Here is a 19827-nt window from a genome sequence, read left to right on the forward strand (position 1 = left end):
AAGGGAACTCCCATAAGGTTAACAGCTTATTTCTCAGCAGAAACTCTACAAGCCGGAAGGGAGTGGCAAAGTATATTTAAAGTGATGAAAGGGAAGAACCTACAACCAACAACACTCTACCGGCAAGGATCTCATTCAGTCAACAGAGAAATCAACAGCTTTACTGACAAGCAAAAGCTAAGAGAATTCAGCACCACCAAACCAGCTCTACAACAAATGCTAAAGGAACTTCTCTAAGTGGGAAACACAAGAGAAGAAAACGACCTACAAAAACAAACCCATAACAATTAAGAAAATGGTAACAGGAACATATATATCGATAATTACCTTAAATGTGAATGGATTAAATGCTCCAACCAAAAGACACAGTCTCGCTGAATGGATACAAAAACAAGACCCATATATAAGCTGTCTACAAGAGACCGACTTCAGACCTAGGGACACATACAGACTGAAAGTGAGGGGATGGAAAAAGATATTCCATGCAAATGGAAATCAAAAGAAAGCTGGAGTGGCAATATTCCTATCAGGTAAAATAGACTTTAGAAAAAAGAATGTTACAAGAGACAAGGAAGGACACTATATAATGATCAAGGGATCAATCCAAGAAGAAGATATAACAAATATATATGCACCCAACATAGGAGCACCTCAATACATAAGGCAACTGCTAACAGCTATAAAAGAGGAAATCGACAGTAACACAATAATAGTGGGGGACTTTTAACACCTCACTTAAAACCAATGGACAGATCAGTGAAACTGAAAATTACTAAGAAAACACAAGCTTTAAATGACACAACAGACCAGACAGATTTAATTGATATTTATAGGACATTCCATCAAAACACAACAGATTACACTTTCTTCTCAAGTGCACATGGAGCATTCTCCAAGATAGAACACATCTTGGGTCACAAATTAAGCCTCGGTAAATTTAAGAAAACTGAAATCATATCAAGCATCTTTACCGACCACACGCTATGAGATTAGACATCAATTACAGGAGAAACAAACGTAAAAAACACAAACACGTAGAGGCTAAACAGTACGTTACTAAATAACCAAGAAATCACTGAAGAAATCAAAGAGGAAACCAAAAAATACCTAGAGACAAATGACAACGAAAACATGACAATCCAAAACCTATGGGATGCAGCAAAAGCAGTTGTAAGAGGGAAGTTTAGAGCAACAAGCCTACCTCAAGAAACAAGAAAAATCTCAAATAAACAATCTAACCTTACACCTAAAGGAACTAGAGAAAGAACAAACAAAACCCACAGTTAGTAGAAAGAAAGAAATCATAAAGATCAGAGCAGAAATAAATGAAATAGAAACCAAAAAATAAGAGCAAAGATCAAAGATCAATAAAACTAGAAGCTGGTTCTTTGAGTAGATAAACAAAATTGATAAACCTTTAGACAGTCTCACCAAGAAAAAGAGGGAGAGGACTCAAATCAATAAAATTAGAAATGAAAAAGGAGAAGTTACAATGGACACTGCAGAAATACAAAGCATTCTAAGAGACTACTACAAGCAACTCTATGCCAATAAAATGGACAACCTGGAAGAAATGAACAAATTCTTAGAAAGGTATAACCTTCCGAGACTGAACCAGGAAGAAATAGAAAACATGAACAGACCAATCACAAGTAATGAAATTGAAACTGTGATTAAAAATCTTCCAACAAACAAAAGTCCAGGACCAGATAGCTTCACAGGTGAATTCTATCAAACATTTAGAGAAGAGTTAACACCCATCCTTCTCAAACTCTTCCAAAAAATTGCAAAGGAAGGAACACTCCCAAACTCATTCTATGAGGTCACTATCACCCTGATACCAAAACCAGACAAAGATACCTCAAAAAAGAAAATTACAGACCAATATCACTGATGAATATAGAATCAAAAATCCTCAACAAAATACTAGCAAACAGAATTCAACACACATTAAAAAGATCATACACCATGATCAAGTAGGATTTGTGCCAGGGATGCAAGGATTCTTCAATATATGCAAATCAATCAATGTGATACACCATATTAACAAAATGAAGAAGAAAAACCATATGATCATCTCAATGGATGCAGAAAAAGCTTTTGACAAAATTCAACACCCATTTATGATAAAAACTCTCCAGAAAGTGGGCACAGAGGGAACCTACTTCAACATAATAAAGGCCATATACAACCAACCCACTGCCAACATCATTTTCAATGGTGAAAAACTGAAAGCATTTCCTCTAAGATCAGGAACAAGACAAGGATGTCCACTCTTGCCACTTATTCAACATAGTTTTGGAAGTCCTAGCCACGGCAATCAGATAAGAAAAAGAAATAAAAGGAATACAAATTGGAAAAGAAGAAAAACTGTCAGTGTTTGCAGATGACATGATACTATACATAGAGAATCCTAAGGATGACACCAGAAAACTACTAGAGCTGATCAATGAATTTGGTAAAGTTGCAGGATACAAAATTAATGCACAGAAATCTCTTGCATTCCTATACACTAATGACGAAAAATCTGAAAGAGAAATTAAGGATACACTCCCATTTACCACTGCAACAAAAACAATAAAATACCTAGGAATAAACCTACCTAAGGAGACAAAAGACCTATATGTAGAAAACTATAAGACACTGATGAAAGAAATTGAAGATGATGCAAACAGATGGAGAGATATACCATGTTCTTGGATTGGAAGAATCAATATTGTGAAAATGACTCTACTACTCAAAGCAATCTACAGATTCAATGCAATCCCTATCAAATTACCAATGGCATTTTTACAGAACTAGAACAAAAAGTCTTAAAATTTGTATGGAGTCACAAAAGACCCCGAATAGCCAAAGCAGTCTTGAGGGAAAAAAACGTAGCTGGAGGAATCAGACTCCCTGACTTCAGAGTATACTACAAAGCTACAGTAATCAAGACAGTATGGTACTGGCACAAAAAAAGAAATGTAGGTCAATGGAACAGGATAGAAAGCCCAGAGATAAACCCATGCACCTATGGTCAACTAATCTATGACAAAAGAGGCAAGGATATACAATGGAGAAAAGACAGTCACTTCAATAAGCGGTGCTGGGAAAGCTGGACTGCTATATGTAAAAGAATGAAATTAGAACACTCCCTAACACCATACACAAAAATAAACTCAAAATGGATTAGAGACCTAAATGTAAGACAGGACACTCTAAAACTCTTAGAGGATAACATAGGAAGAACACTCTGACATAAATCACAGCAAGATCTTTCTTGATCCACCCTCTAGAGTGATGGAAATAAAAACAAAAATAAACAAATGGGACCTTATGCAACTTAAAAGCTTTTGCAAAGCCAAGGAAACTACAAACAAGAGGAAAAGACAGCCCTCAGAATGGGAGAAAATATTTGCAAATGAATCAACGGACAAAGGATTAATCTCCAAAATATATAAACAGTTCATGCAGCTCAGTGTTAAAAAAACAAACAAACCAATCAAAAAATGGGCAAAAGACCTACCTAAATACACATTTCTCCAAAGAAGCCATACAGATGGCCAAGAAGCACATGAATAGCTGCTCAACATCACTAATTATTAGAGAAAAGCAAATCAAAACTACAGTGAGGTGCTCGCTTCGGCAGCACATATACTAAAATTGGAACGATACAGAGAAGATTAGCATGGCCCCTGCGCAAGGATGACACGCAAATTCGTGAAGTGTTCCATATTTAAAAAAAAAAAAAAAAAAAAAAAAACTACAGTGAGGTATCACCTCACACCAGTTAGAATGGGCATCCTCAGAAAATCTACAAACAACAAATGCTGGAGGGGGTGTGGAGAAAAGGGAACCCTCTTGCACTGTTGGCAGGAATGTAAATTGATGCAGCCACTATGGAGAATAGTATGGAGGTTCCTTAAAAAACTACAACTAGAACTACCATATGACCCAGCAATCCCACTACTGGGCATATACCCAGAGAAAACCATAATTCAAAAAGACACATGCACCCCAGTGTTCACTGCAGCACTATTTACAATAGCCAGGTCATGGAAGCAACCTAAATGCCCATCGACAGACGAATGGATAATGAAGATGTGGTACATTATTCAATGGAATATTACTCAGCCATAAAATGGAACGAAATTAGGTCATTTGTAGAGACGTGGATGGATCTAGAGACTGTCATACAGAGTGAAGTAAGTCAGAAAGAGAAAAACAAATATTGTATATTAACACATATATGTGGAACCTAGAAAAATGGTACAGATGAACCGGTTTGCAGGGCAGAAACAGAGACACAGATGTAGAGAACAAATGTATGGACACCAAGGGGGGAAAGTGGCAGGCGTGGTGTGATGAACTGGGAGATTGGGATTGACATGTATACACTGATGTGTATATAATGGATGACTAATAAGAACCTGCTGTATAAAAAAATAAATTTTAAAAAAAATTAAAGATTTTGAAAATTCCTAGTCCTAAAACTATGAATCCCAGTTTCAGAAATACAAATACTCATCAAACCTTTAAACCTAATAGCACATAATCTATTTAACCCAAAATATAGCCAATTGAAATAGCATTACTACAAGCCCAGAGGCTGATAATCCCTTTTCCCCATGTCCTAGTTTTTTAAAGCCTATACCCACTCAACAGAAAAGCTGGGCAATGGCTAAGCAAGTCCCTCAACAGGATGAGGAAACAGCATGACCAACAGCACCCTGCAAAAGGTTTGCAAGAAAAGACCACAGCATTCACCATTTGCACCTCTGGAAGAGCAATCAAGGTTTAGAAAATCCATTAAGAGGCATTTGTACATGTCATTCATATCTTTAGCCACTGTCCCTCTCCAGTGTCTTTTGCTAACTTTTCCATCCAATTCTAGAATTTAAGGAAGCTTCTTCAGCTAAGATGCAAATTTGCTTTTCTATCCAAGGCCTTTCGCTCCCTCTCAGACCCAGATCCAGATATCCAACTGCTTGTTAGATATCTTACACTTTCAAATATCTTTTTTTTTTTCGGCCGCGCCAGGCAGCATGCGGGATCTTAGTTCTTGGACCGGGGATCATACCCAGGCCCCTTGCAGTGGAAACACGTAGTCTTAACCATTGGACCACCAGGGAATCTCCACCTTCAGATATCTTAATAGGCAACTCAATATCAAAACATCTACAGTGGTTCTCAATTCTTGGTTACCCAGATCTTTCCTCTTGCTTGTTCCCTATTCCGTAACAACTTGCCACCAGTTGTTTAAGCCAAAAATCTGGGCATTATCCTCAATTTTTCTCTCACCTTGTCTAACATATCTAACCACCAGCAAATCTTACGGACTCTATCTCCAGAAGTCCCTCTCAGTCCATTTCTTTCCATCTCTATTGCCATTACCCTAACCTAACACCACCTTTCCTGAACTTCTGTAATAGCTTCTTAACTGGTCTTCACACTGTGTTCTACAGTCAGTAAATAGAGTGATCTTTTAAAAATGTGAATCACTCCTGTGACTCTCTAATGGATTCCTACCACTCTGGATTGAATTCTAATTCCACACCATAACCAGATGGTCCCAGCAGATCTGGTTTCTCTCTCTTTCCAACCTCCTCTGATCATAATCTTTCCTCCTCACTCACTAGCCAAACTGGCATTCACTTAGATCCCCAAATATGCCAAGTTCCTCCCCAACTCAGACATCCTACCTGCAACAGTCTCTCCCAGCTCTCGCAGGGCTAGCTCTTAACCATCTTTTGGGTCTTAGCTTTAAAGTGACCTCCTCAGAGAGGTCTTATCTGATTTACAAATTTAAAGTAGAGTATTTCCTTTCACACACCCGGTTAGTTTCCTTCATAACACAAGCCATAATCTGTAATTACCTGCACGTTTATTTCCCTAAGTGGTATATGAGTGCCAAGAATAAACGAGCGTCCATATCTGTCTAGCTCATCCCCTTACTCCCGGAGCCTAGCACTGTGTCCTGCAGAGTAGATGCTAAATGCCAATTTATTAAATGAAGTGTTATGAGTCCAAAAGGGCTTACACAGATTTGGAAGACACACTTACTTGAAGTTCATTATATCAGTTATTTTACATGTAATCATTAAGAATGGAAATGAAGTATTTAGTCTGTGAACCACAATACTAGTTTAAAACACTTGCTGGTGCTAAATTCATTTGGTTCATTTCTGCAAATGGTACTGATATTAGCATATTATTATACTATTGAAGGAGCAATCATATGTTAGTATCTTAGTATTAACTTTACTCTAAATTAATAGTCAACTTCAAGTAAACTTATATCTTTTCACAGCAAGGGGACATCAATTTTCAAAAAAGCAGAATATAACAAAATTACATGGTACTCCCCGAAAATACGTGAAGCAAAAACAAGTGTGGATGAGGATGTGAAGAAAGTAGAACTCTCATACATTGCTGGTGGGAATGTAAAATGGAACAGCCTCTGGAAAAGCTTGGGAGTTCCTCAGAAAGCCACCATATGACTCAGTGTACATCCAATTCCATTCCTAGGTATATACCAAAGAGAACTGAAAACAACAAATCCACACAAAAACCTGTAAAGGAATGTGCACAGCAGCATTATTCATAATAGCCAAATAGTCGAAACAACTCATATGCTTTGATGAACGGATAAACAAAATGTGACATTTACATATAATGGAATATTATTGGGCCATAAAAAGTAATGACGAACTGATACATGTTATAACACGAATGAACCTTGTAAACATTATGCTAAGTGAAAGAAGCCAGACATAAAAGGCCATATATATTACAGTTAGATTTATGTGAAATTTTCAGAATAGGTGAATACATATAGACGAAAAGTAGATCACTGGTTACCAAGGACTGGGGGACAGAGAATGGGGAGTGACTGCTAATGAGTATGGGGTGATAAAAATGTTCTGGAATTAGACAGTGGTGATGATTGTACAAATTTGTGAACTACTAAAAACCACTGAGTTGTACACATTAAAGGGCAAACTTTATAGTATGTGAATTATACCTTAATTTTAAAAATTGTTGCTTTAAATTGAATATTCAAATATCTTCAGATAATCAGAAGTAAAAGGAAAAAGAATTCTTTAATTTTACTTTGGGTGAAAATAGAGAAAAAGTTTTCATGTGCATAAATTAAGTAAGAAAATTTGAAATTTTTTCTACTAAAAAAATTAGTGAAAAAATTCAGTTTAAATATCAGTGAATTTAATTTAAATATCTGGAAAACCAGTGGTTAGACATGATAACAAACCACACAATAATCAACTGAATTTTCAAGTGGTTTGGATTATAATCTACAATATTAGGAAAATAACAGATTTTGAGATCTAAATTCAAATTCAGTTTAACTTGTAAAAGTGACACAATTTTATTTATCCAGACCTACTAACAGTATTTTATTTTATATTTTTTTGCGGTACGCGGGCCTCTCACTGTTGTGGCCTCTCCCGTTGCGGAGCACAGGCTCCGGATGCGCTGGCTCAGCAGCCATGGCTCACGGGCCCAGCCGCTCCGCGGCATGTGGGATCTTCCCGGACCAGGGCATGAACCCGTGTCCCCTGCATCGGCAGGCGGACTCTCAACCACTGCGCCACCAGGGAAGCCCCTAACAGTATTTTTTACCTTGATGAAAAATCCATTTCTGTATTAGTTAGGGTAGTAATGCTAGCTGCTATAATGAACCTCAAGATCTCAGTAGCTTAACACAATAAAAGTTCATTTTTCTCTCAATAAAAAATGTTACATGGTATCCTTTAAATATAAGAATTCAGAAGACTCAGGATTGGAAAATCTAAAATGAAGTACTAATTAAATTGTCAATGAAAATTTTCTTCTGTTAAGATACTGGCTACACAGATTAACATATAAATATACTTGACTACCTCTGTTAACAACACCACCATTCTTCCTGTTGCTCACATCCTACATCCAATAGTCAGCAAATCTTTTTTTTTTTTTTTTTTTTTTTTTTTTCTTGCGGTACGAGGGCCTCTCACTGCTGTGGCCTCTCCCGTTGTGGAGCGCAGGCTCCGGACACGCAGGCCCAGCAGCCACGGTTCACAGGCCCAGCCGCTCCGCGGCATGTGGGATCCTCGCGGACCGGGGCACGAACCCATGTCCCCTGCATCGGCAGGCGGACTCCCAACCACTGCGCCACCAGGGAAGTCCAGTCAGCAAATCTTAATAGGTACAGTACTTTACCATCTCCCCTGCTCCACCCTAGACGAAGCCTGGTGATATATGGTAGAGCAGAGGCAGCTAAATTACCAAGTTGGAAACATTCTGTTGGCACTGAGTAGCCCAGAGACAAAACTATACCACTCCAAATAAACAGCTGCTTAACCAGCTGGCCCAAAAACTCTGCTACCCACTTAACAGAGGTTGCTAAAAACCAAGGTGAGGAAAGCTCACCTGCTAGTATAATATGCAAAAATAAATCCTAAACTGGGGAAAGATGTTTTCTTTCTAAAAGGTTTACATATATTTTATCTAAAGTGTCTGACTTTTTAATGTTTATTTAACTAGACAGCAAAAACAGATAAAATACCATGTATCCCTAATGCACTTAAAATATTCACAAGAGTCTAATAGATGAGTTTACAAACCGAACAATACTCTTATATTTCTGGAAAGTCACCTAGTTGGTATCAAAAGATTAGATTTTTTACGTGAAGGACTAAATGGGTCTTTCATAATTATGAATGGCTTAAAAAAATCATGTCCTTAGTATATCCAACTTCAACATAATTAAATAGCTCAGTAAAAGCAACGGTTAACTTACATATTAGTGCAAAGAACTACAGCCCAATTTCTTTTAAAGTGGTAATTATTAACATTTCAGTTCTTATATACAGTTCAGCCATAAGTGTCAAACAGCTTTAAAGACCTGGTTCTGTGCACAACATATCGTTTCTGTGGGAAATTAATCCAGTGAATTTGTACTGAACATATCTCCCTCCCACTCCCACCTAAATCCACCCAATCTAAAGCCTCAGGAAATTCAGAAACATGTAAATGCAAGCAGAGCTTACCCAAACTGCCTCTACCTCTTATGCCCTTGCAACAACAGTAAACAAAACCAGCTTACAGAGCTTACACAACAATTTCCTCTGGAACTCCAAAGGGACATTCCCTGCTTAGCTGTTTCTACTGACAGGCCAAATCAGGTATACATACAACAGAGATGCCAAAATACGTGACTGCTATGGTTCATACAAACAAGCAGGAAATGTGAAAAGATAGGGCAAAGCAATGTACTTGGAAGTCTTAAGATATTATGTTCCCATACCTTCCCTATAATTTATCAAAATAAAAATAACCACACACTAAGCTGACATGCATTAGAATGGTATTAAGACTGTGTTACCCATTCATCTGTAGCCTTTAGATGACAACCCATCTAAACACACACGCCTTTTTACAGTCCACTTACTTCTTTTTAATTTGCAAGTATATAACTGAGCTGGCCAAATCCCTAAATGCCTTTCTTCATCTTATTATATATAACCATCATATGGTTAAGACCTGAGGCTTGCCAAGTCAGACCAACCTGGGTACAAATTCCGATTCTACTACCTAAAGTTCTATGACCTTGGGCAAAAAAATCACCAAGCCTCAGTTTCCTCATCTATAAAACAGAGCTGATAACAGAACTCACAGCGTAAGCTGTCTATGAAGAATAAGTATGATAAACATATAAAGTGCTTACCAGAATGCCTGGTATACATAGCAACCTCTTAGTAAACGGCAGTTTAAAATCACAGCACCAAATATGACAGTTAAGTAAAAGCATTTAGGGGCTTCCCTGGTGGCAGAGTGGTTGAGAATCCTCCTGCCAATGCAGGGAACATGGGTTCGAGTCCTGGTCCAGGAAGATCCCACTTGTCGCGGAGCAACTAAGTCCATGCGCCACAACTACTGAGCTTGTGCTCTAGAGCCCGCGAGCCACAACTACTGAGCCTGTGCTCTAGAGCCCGCGAGCCACAACTACTGAAACCCGTGCGCCTAGAGTCCGTGCTCCGCAACAAGAGAAGCCACTGCAATGAGAAGCCCACGCACCGCAATGAAGAGTAGCCCCCGCTCGCCGCAACTAGAGAAAGCCCATGTGCAGCAACAAAGACCCAACACAGCCAAAAGTAAATAAATAATTTTTTTAAAAAATCATTTTTAAAAAAAGCATTTAAGACCATCAAATCAATATCTATTATGTGTGGGAATTCCCTGGTGGTCCAGTGGTTAGGACTCCATGCTCTCACTGTTGAGGACCTGAGTTCAATCCCTGATGGGGGAACTAAGTTCCCACAAGCAGCGCAGCGCAGCCAAAAACAAAATTATTATGTAAAGGAGAGAAACTTAAAGTTCTAAAAAAATCCTATTTTTAAAAGCACTGATGCATGATTAAACAAAACATTACCTTCGCAGTACTGTTATTTTCCAAAAAACACATTAGAAAAAGGCAAGGAGTTAAACAAAACAAATTTCAGTCAGCACTCATTTTAACTTTCCATCAACCTTTGACAAGAGTCTTATAAAACAAAAATTATTTGTGTGTGTGGATTATAGCCCCTTTAAGTCAACAGTTCTGAGGTAGTTAAGCAAGCAAATTTTAAAACTGACCTGTTTACTTATGCTAAGTGAAGTAAGTCAGACAGAGATAAATACTGTATGATATCACTTATATGTGGAATCTAAAAAATAAAACTAGTGAATATAACAAACAAGCAGCAGACTCACAGATACAGAAAACAAACTGTGGTTATTAGTGAAGAGATGGAAGGGGGAGGGGTAATAAACAAGTAGAAGATTAAGAGGTACAAACTATTAGGTATAAAATAAGTTATAACGGGTATATTGTACAACACAGGGAATATAGCCAATATTTTACAAATTTTTAAAAAATGACCTTCCTAAATAAGGTAATAGAGAATTACAAAAATAAGACAGATATAAACCTCAAATTATATTATGAAAGCTACTTCCACTGACAATGAAAGTAAGACTTCCATCTGAACTGTAGGCAATTTGGTTATAGAATGTTATATTCTCAGAATAGAATCTATGCAATTGGTTCTATTCCTATTTCTTTAATTCTAACAAATCTCAGAGCAAGGGCACTATTTGAAAAGGTGCCAAGAGAGAGGAGGTCTATCCAGAACTGAGGGACATGTTCAACGGTCATTTTGACCTCAAGACAAAAATGGGAAGCAAAAGGATACAAGCCCCAGAAAGGTTTGCCTTCAAAACTGAATTCAGGGTGAGTCAGGTCCATCGTAGTTATTGTTTGTGTATAAGAACAAATAGTAAGAAACAAGATAATGAAAAAGGTGCCTAACTGGATTTAGAGGTCCTTATTTTTTATTTTATTTCTTATTTATAAAGTTTTCTCTAAGATAGTCCATTCTACTGGATAACATTAAGTTCAACCATTTTGATTTTTACATACCTAGTAAATAAGTCTAAACTAGACCAAAGTCTGAAACTAGTCAAGTAAAAGTGGCCCTCTTGATATCTTCACCCACTAGCAGTAATTACCTAAATTTCAGAATAATTATTTCACACTACAGGCCAATTTTAGGAACTGAAAACGTAAAGTCATGAAGTGATGACAAATGTCATATTAGAATATGATTCACAATTATATACACTATCAACATGAACTGGTGCACTCCCCAGTTCTTAAACCAAGTACCAAACCAATTATCAATACCATTCAAAGTTAAACAAAACTCCACCAGAGCTCAGTTTCACACCTGAGGTTTTTAATAATGACTTTGTAATCTTCTGTGTAAATGTGGCAATTGCCTTGCTTCCTAACTAGAAAACACTTTCCCCTTTTAGCCCATTATGGAGCTATAATCCTTTAACATAGTACTATACTACTAAGTACTATAATAATATAAAGCATTTAGAATCATCAGTGCAACAACAGCTGTGAAAGAACAGTTAAAAAAAAGAAAAAGAAACTATGATCTAATCTGATTAAAACTTATTAACTCTTTAAGAAGAATGTCCCTGTGAATCTCTTCTTAAAACAGCTACACATTCCCTTACCCTCACTCGAGAGTGGACCATTCCCTTCCAGTGCTCCTACAGCACTCAGTATATCCCTCTTATATAACACTAGTACATAATATTGTAGTTATTTACTTATATGTCTGTATCCCCCACTAGACCTGAGCTTTTTAAGAGCAAAGGACTCTTACCACCTTTTTGCTTAGTATGTACATAGACCTTCAAATGCCAGGTCAATAAATTCCTAATTAAATAAATAAATGAAGCCCAAGAAAGTGTGCTTTGGAAGGAGGGGTATATTTGTGGTGGGTTTATTGAGGGGAGGGGAGGTTGAATTTAAAATATCCATGCAAATGGAGATTATCTGTGATTAAATGAAGTCAATATCTGACCATAAAGCTAAAATCTTAAGATTTTACACACTGTTGCAGAGTTTAGCCAGAATTCCATTAACAGCATGTAGGCATGTGACCTATCCTTGTAGAGATCCTAAAAGAACAACTTCAAATCTCCATTCTTCTCCCTCCAGCAGCTCTCATTTATTTTCCTAGAAGCCACCGTCCACAGGGATCAAGGCCCTCTACCTCCCCTGACCCATCAGATGCAATAAGAGCAGTGTCTACGAACTATTCTACTTCACGCTGGGGAACACTTGCTTCTACCAGGCACTAAACCCTTCTCTGCTCCCAAGTCCACCCACCTCCACCTTTCTTATGCGCAAGGAATCAGGCATAAGAAATGATCTGTTAAACACCAAACAGCACTTGAGACACTTAAAAACAGAATCAATGTTAAGTAGTCATTGTGGGGGGTCATAAGAATCTAAGCTTCCTTTATATTAAATCAACAATATAATATTGCTTATATTGTTAAATTTCTCCATTCTAAATAACAACTTCACAAGTAAACTTTAAGGACTCCAATTCCTATGCTGAGGACTACCTATGGCTTTGGAGTATCAGTAAACAGTTGGTCTGTTAAACAACTGTGATACTTCAAATCAGTTCTAAGTGATAAAAAAAGCTAGAATGTGAGTGTGTGAATAACCTTTCAAAGTTTTCAGTGAAGTTCTATGAAAATAAACACATGTGCGCTTCACTGGTGGCACAGTGGTTAAGAACCAGCCTGCCAATGCAGGGGACATGGGTTTGATCCCTAGCCTGGGAAGATCCCACATGCCACGGGGCAACTAAGCCCGTGCGACACAACTACTGAGCCCGCACCCTAGAGCCCGCGAGCCACAACTACTGAAGCCTGTGCGCCTAGAGCCGGTGCTCCGCAACAAGAGAAGGCACCGCAATGAGAAGCCTGCGCACCGCAACGAACAGTAGCCCCCGCTCGCCACAACTAGAGAAAGCCCTCACACAGCAACGAAGACCCAATGCAGCCAAAAATTAAATAAATAAATAAATAAATTTATTTTTAAAAGAAAGAAAAGAAAAACACATGTACACCATCCCCACCTTCATTAACCTAGAAATAAACTTCAGATATTACAATTCACTTGGAGAAAACTTGCTGGAAGAGGAAAAAAGGTTTGCCACAAGGTTAGGTAATTAATAGGCTGCAAATTATTTGGTATACCTTCCAAAAGTGCCTCCGGTGTGTACTAGAAGCAAGCAGCTTAGGAGGGCCGGGTGTAGTGAAGTTTGCAACTGATCTGTCCTCCAGCAGCTGACTGATCCACATGGGCACTGATAGCACTCCACTGAGATAAGTGCTAAGATGGCAGAACTCCTGCCAAAAACAGGCTTATCCCAGGAGCAGGTAAGACAAATAGGGTTCACACTCCTCTCTTACTTTTTAAAAAAGAAAAAGTTTCAGAAAAGTGATAACTCTTGTTCTATCACAGTGCGAACCAAGTCCCTTTTGGTTTAATCATATAATGTAAAAGATCCTCACATAAGTATACACTTGAACATATAACTAAGTACTTAGATATATGCTCAATAATGTACTTAGGAATGGCTATGTTATGAACACTACTATGGAAGTCTAAAGCTTTCAATTCTGCCTATCCTGAAAAGCTATTTTCTACTTTAAAAATGTGTAAAATGAGTCATATGCAATAGGAAATCTTTTGTAAAGCATAAAGTTTTAAAGAGAAATTGTTACCCCTGTGTAAATCTTACCTTTCAAGAAAAGATTTGAATGAGAGTTCCAACTATTTTGTTCCAAGTACTTAAATACTTCAGGGTTTTTATTTCTCCTACTAAAAATATTTGTAATCAAAAAGTACTGACAAACATAGCTACTGCCGACTAAGAGTTGTTTTTCTAAACCACCTGTTTTTGCAATAACCACCCTATTTCTATAGCTATTCTAGAAGCCTAAATGCCTAACTAAACTTAATACTGTAACACTGAAACAGTCCTAATTCATTAACATCTTAATATAGATCAAATGCCTTCCTTACTTATTTGCATAAAACAAGTGTTAAGTAAAACCTAGAAAGCACAGTTGCCTTCCAACACATCCTTGCTGCTGGCTTAAATTTGCCAGATGCCAAAAATATTTCCCACCCTAAAAATCCAAGCTTCTTCATTAATTAAAAAAAAAGGTTTAGTAATCACTGAAAACTACTTATTCAGGAATGAAATTTTTACACAATGGAGAACATGAAAGCCTAACTTTCATACACACTACACAACATTATACTTTTCTAAATTATTCCAAGATTTAGTTATCAACTGTGTTGATAACTTTCAAATCTAACTTTGGGGACAGATAGAGCCATACTGTCTATTTTATTTATTACCTTTGCAATATCCAGATGTGATTCAGAATGAAAAACACTGCTGCAGTAATTTACAAATGGCTTTATGAAAGGAATAAAATGATGCACCAAATGGTGGGGGTGTGGAAGGACTGTTCTCCTCTAAATGAAGAAAATTTCTGTGTCCTCTACAGGAGGAAAATGAGAGAGGAAGGGGCAGAAGAAAGTGAATCTAAAACGTATAACTCTTTGCTTCTTGAAACATATATACTAGTGTGTAAAGTATAACTTTCATAGGGGTCACATACTTATTTCAAAATTCGCTCTTCAGCAATGAGCAAATTTCTGGGCCAGATGTTGAAAGTAAAAAGGAATTTTAGTCTAATAAGCAATAAAAGCTTGAGTATGGATTGCAGTGTTTATCTTTTTTTTTAAAGGATGCACCTGTCATTCCCATTTTAGGTTGATGACTTTGAGTCCAAGGAAAACGGTCCTATTGTATGCCTGCCAATTCTCATGTGCCTTGATATTTCACTTACTAATTACACTTACTAATTAACTGGACCTCATCAGGAAGATATTAATGATGGTTCAGACACTCAAGAGAGTCGCATAACCTCCGAACGCAAAATACTTCGCAGTCAAAATACTTTGCAGTCAAAGAGACCTATCTGACTCAAGAGGGGTGGGGATAAGCAGGGAGTAAGGGAGTATATGACACGAAAATCTGGCCAGAGCACCTGCGCCCAGGTTTTAGACACTTACTGGTTTGCTAGGGTACACGTTAGACAGATGCGTTTTTAGTTTCCCCACGGTCCAGTTCAAGAAGCAGCTAATAGTCTGGTCACTGTATTTCTGATTCGGTGCTTTAATGATGAGGGTCACAGGAATCTCCATCCCATTTTGGTCCATGGTGCCTCCAAGGTCGAACAGAGTCAAGAGGAGCAGCAGTTAAGCCCAAATGAGCCGAGGTGGTTACTGCCGGCGCGGCTGGGATGGGGACGGAAGCGAATGGGTTCTTATTCCTTGTCCAAGTCAGTCACAAGTGCATCGGGCGATACAAAGGCCATTGCCGGTGCCAAGGATGATGGCCAGGGGCGGAGGCGGCGGCGGGGTCTGGGGGCCCGGCCGGGGGTGCAGTTTTCCCCGCCAGGTTCGGGCTCCGCCGGGCTCCGGACTGCAGAGGGAAGTCAAGGGGAGAGAGAAAGCGGTGAGAAGGTAGAGAGGGGTGAGGGCGCGACAGCCCGAGCCACCGCCCCGCCCCGCCCCGCCGCGACCCCTAAGCTGAAACGCAACAAGGCCCCGACGCGACGGCCCCGCCACGCGGGCTGGAGAAAGGGACGGGCCGCTCAGGGCGGCCAGCCGCGACAGGCAGTGCTACCTGAGAGATGGCTGCGGCGCCCGCCACCGCCGCCCTCCTCCCCCGGGCACGGCCACCGATCACACAGTACGGCCGAGCGTCCTTCGCGGCGGCCGCTCCCTTCCTACTGCTCGGCGGCGCCCACGGCCCGGCCCTGGATCTCGCGAGGCGGCGCGGCGGCAGCGGGAGAAGTTGGCCGAAGGGCTCTCCGCCTGACCCCTCCGGCAGGGCAGCTGGAGCGCAAGGCGGGGCGCGGCCGAGACGGCGACAGGTGGCAGGAGGGCGGGGACTAGAATAGGGGCGCCGGCCGCGAGCGCGCCTGTTTTGTTGTTGTTGTGAAGAAGGTCCGGGTCCCCTTTAAGCCGGAAAACGCAGGGCGGAAGTGCGTCAGGGGCGGCTCGCCCCCGCGCGCTGCCCTCCAGGTCCCGCCGCCGACCGCCCCTGGCGGCCCAGGGCGGCCGGTGCCGAGTTCTGCGTCGCCTCGAAGTTAGTCGGGCGTGTCGAGCCCGCCAGGCCAGGCCATTCGCTCCGCATTGCCTCCCCAGCGGTATTCGGGCCTCCACTCGCTTCGCTGGCGTTAGCACATTCTGTTTTTTTTTTTTTTTTTTTTTTTTTACATCTTTATTGGGGTATAATTGCTTTACAATGGTGTGTTAGTTTCTGCTTTATAACAAAGTGAATCAGTCATACATAAACATATGTTCCCATATGTCTTCCCTGTTGCGTCTCCCTCCCTCCCACCCTCCCCATCCCACCCCTCCAGGCTGTCACAAAGCACCGAGCCAATATCCCTGTGCCATGCGGCTGCTTCCCACTAGCTATCTACCTTACTGCCTTTGTTAGTGTGTATATGCCCATGACTCTCTCTCGCCCTGTCACAGCTCACCCTTCCCCCTCCCCATAACCTCAAGTCCGTTCTCTAAGAGGTCTGCGTCTTTATTCCTGCTTTACCCCTAGGTTCTTCATGACATATTTTTCTTAAATTCCATATATATGTGTTAGCATACGGTATTTGTCTTTTTCTTTCTGACTTACTTCACTCTGTATGACAGACTCTAGGTCTATCCACCTCATTACAAATAGCTCAATTTCGTTTCTTTTTATGGCTGAGTAATATTCCATTGTATATATGTGCCACATCTTCTTTATCCATTCATCCGATGACGGGCACTTAGGTTGTTTCCATCTCCGGGCTATTGTAAATAGAGCTGCAATGAACATTTTGGTACATGTCTCTTTTTGAATTTTGGTTTTCTCAGGGTATATGCCCAGTAGTGGGATTGCTGGGTCATATGGTAGTTCTATTTGTAGTTTTTTAAGGAACCTCCATACTGTTCTCCATAGTGGCTGAACCAATTCACATTCCCACCAGCAGTGCAAGAGTGTTCCCTTTTCTCCACACCCTCTCCAGCATTTATTGTTTCTAGATTTTTTGATGATGGCCATTCTGACTGGTGTGAGATGATATCTCATTGTAGTTTTGATTTGCATTTCTCTAATGATTAATGATGTTGAGCATTCTTTCATGTGTTTGTTGGCAGTCTGTATATCTTCTTTGGAGAAATGTCTATTTAGGTCTTCTGCCCAGTTTTGGATTGGGTTGTTTGTTTTCTTGTTATTGAGCTGCATGAGCTGCTTGTAAATTTTGGAGATTAATCCTTTGTCGGTTGCTTCATTTGCAAATATTTTCTCCCATTCTGAGGGTTGTCTTTTGGTCTTGTTTATGGTTTCCTTTGCTGTGCAAAAGCTTTGAAGTTTCATTAGGTCCCATTTGTTTATTTTTGTTTTTATTTCCATTACTCTAGGAGGTGGGTCAGAAAGGATCTTGCTTTGATTTATGTCATAGAGTGTTCTGCCTATGTTTTCCTCTAAGAGTTTGATAGTTTCTGACCTTACATTTAGGTCTTTAATCCATTTTGAGCTTATTTTTGTGCATGGTGTTAGGGAGTGATCTAATCTCATACTTTTACATGTAGCTGTCCAGTTTTCCCAGCACCACTTATTGAAGAGGCTGTCCTTTCTCCATTGTACATTACTGCCACCTTTATCAAAGATAAGGTGTCCATATGTGCATGGGTTTATCTCTGGGCTTTCTATCCTGTTCCATTGATCTATCTTTCTGTTTTTGTGCCAGTACCATACCGTCTTGATGACTGTAGCTTTGTAGTATAGTCTGAAGTCAGGGAGCCTGATTCCTCCAGTTCCTTCTTTCGTTCTCAAGATTGCTTTGGCTATTCGGGGTCTTTTGTGTTTCCATACAAATTGTGAAATTTTTTGTTCTAGTTCTGTGAAAAATGCCAGTGGTAGTTTGATAGGGATGGCATTGAATCTATAGATTGCTTTGGGTAGTAGAGTCATTTTCACAATGTTGATTCTTCCAATCCAAGAACATGGTATATCTCTCCATCTATTTATATCATCTTTAATTTCTTTCATCAGTGTCTTATAATTTTCTGCATACAGGTCTTTTGTCTCCTTAGGTAGGTTTATTCCTAGATATTTTATTCTTTTTGTTGCAGTGGTAAATGGGAGTGTTTTCTTGATTTCACTTTCAGATTTTTCATCATTAGTATATAGGAATGCCAGAGATTTCTGTGCATTAATTTTGTATCCTGCCACCTTACCAAATTCATTGATTAGCTCTAGTAGTTTTCTGGTAGCATCTTTAGGGTTCTCTATGTATAGGATCATGTCATCTGCAAACAGTGACAGCTTTACTTCTTCTTTTCCGATTTGGATTCCTTTTATTTCCTTTTCTTCTCTGATTGCTGTGGCTAAAACTTCCAAAACAATGTTGAATAAGAGTGGTGAGAGTGGGCAACCTTGTCTTGTTCCTGATCTTAGTGGAAATGCTTTCAGTTTTTCACCATTGAGGATGATGTTTGCTGTGGGCTTGTCATATATGGCCTTTATTATGTTGAGGAAAGTTCCCTCTATGCCTACTTTCTGCAGGGTTTTTATCATAAATGGGTGTTGAATTTTGTCAAAAGCTTTCTCTGCATCTATTGAGATGATCATATGGTTTTTCTCCTTCAATTTGTTAATATGGTTTATCACGTTGATAGATTTGCGTATATTGAAGAATCCTTGCATTCCTGGAATAAACCCCACTTGATCATGGTGTATGATCCTTTTAATGTGCTGTTGGATTCTGTTTGCTAGTATTTTGTTGAGGATTTTTGCATCTATGTTCATCAGTGATATTGGCCTGTAGTTTTCTTTCTTTGTGACATCCTTGTCTGGTTTTGGTATCAAGGTGATGGTGGCCTCGTAGAAGGAGTTAGGGAGTGGTCCTCCCTCTGCTATATTTTGGAAGAGTTTGAGAAGGATAGGTGTTAGCTCTTCTCTAAATGTTTGATAGAATTCGCCTGTGAAGCCATCTGGTCCTGGGCTTTTCTTTGTTGGAAGATTTTTAATCACAGTTTCAATTTCAGTGCTTGTGATTGGTCTGTTCATATTTTCTATTTCTTCCTGATTCAGTCTTGGCAGGTTGTGCATTTCTAAGAATTTGTCCATTTCTTCCAGATTGTCCATTTTATTGGCATAGAGTTGCTTGTAGTAATCTCTCATGATCTCTTTTATCTCTGCAGTGTCAGTTGTTACCTCTCCTTTTGCATTTCTAATTCTATTGATTTGAGTCTTCTCCCTTTTTTTCTTGATGAGTCTGGCTAGTGGTTTATCTATTTTGTTTATCTTCTCAAAGAACCAGCTTTTAGTTTTATTGATCTTTGCTATTGTT

General features: G+C 39.4%; 1 protein-coding gene and 1 non-coding gene across 4 annotated transcripts in view; one reads left to right on the forward strand and one right to left on the reverse strand.

Annotated features, from left to right (window-relative positions):
- The window catches only part of HERPUD2 (HERPUD family member 2), a 42165-nt gene extending 25913 nt beyond the window's left edge, over positions 1-16252 (reverse strand). For 2 of the 3 annotated variants that reach the window (XM_067746704.1, XM_067746701.1), the window contains exon 1: positions 15494-15628. Coding sequence is in view for 1 of the 3 variants with exons in the window: in XM_067746703.1 (XP_067602804.1) it covers positions 15494-15640 (147 nt within the window). In the remaining 2 variants the exon portion in view is untranslated. Of the gene's footprint in view, positions 1-15493; positions 15906-16109 lie in introns of those variants that run through there. The other variant, XM_067746703.1, reaches the window with a different exon arrangement.
- On the forward strand, positions 3616-3722 carry LOC137229593 (U6 spliceosomal RNA). Its single transcript, XR_010945750.1, has one exon. It is a non-coding gene; the product is annotated as a U6 spliceosomal RNA (small nuclear RNA).
- Positions 16253-19827: the final 3575 nt, after the last annotated feature.

Source organism: Pseudorca crassidens, chromosome 8, assembly GCF_039906515.1.
Source record: "Pseudorca crassidens isolate mPseCra1 chromosome 8, mPseCra1.hap1, whole genome shotgun sequence".
Classification (NCBI taxonomy): domain Eukaryota; kingdom Metazoa; phylum Chordata; class Mammalia; order Artiodactyla; family Delphinidae; genus Pseudorca; species Pseudorca crassidens.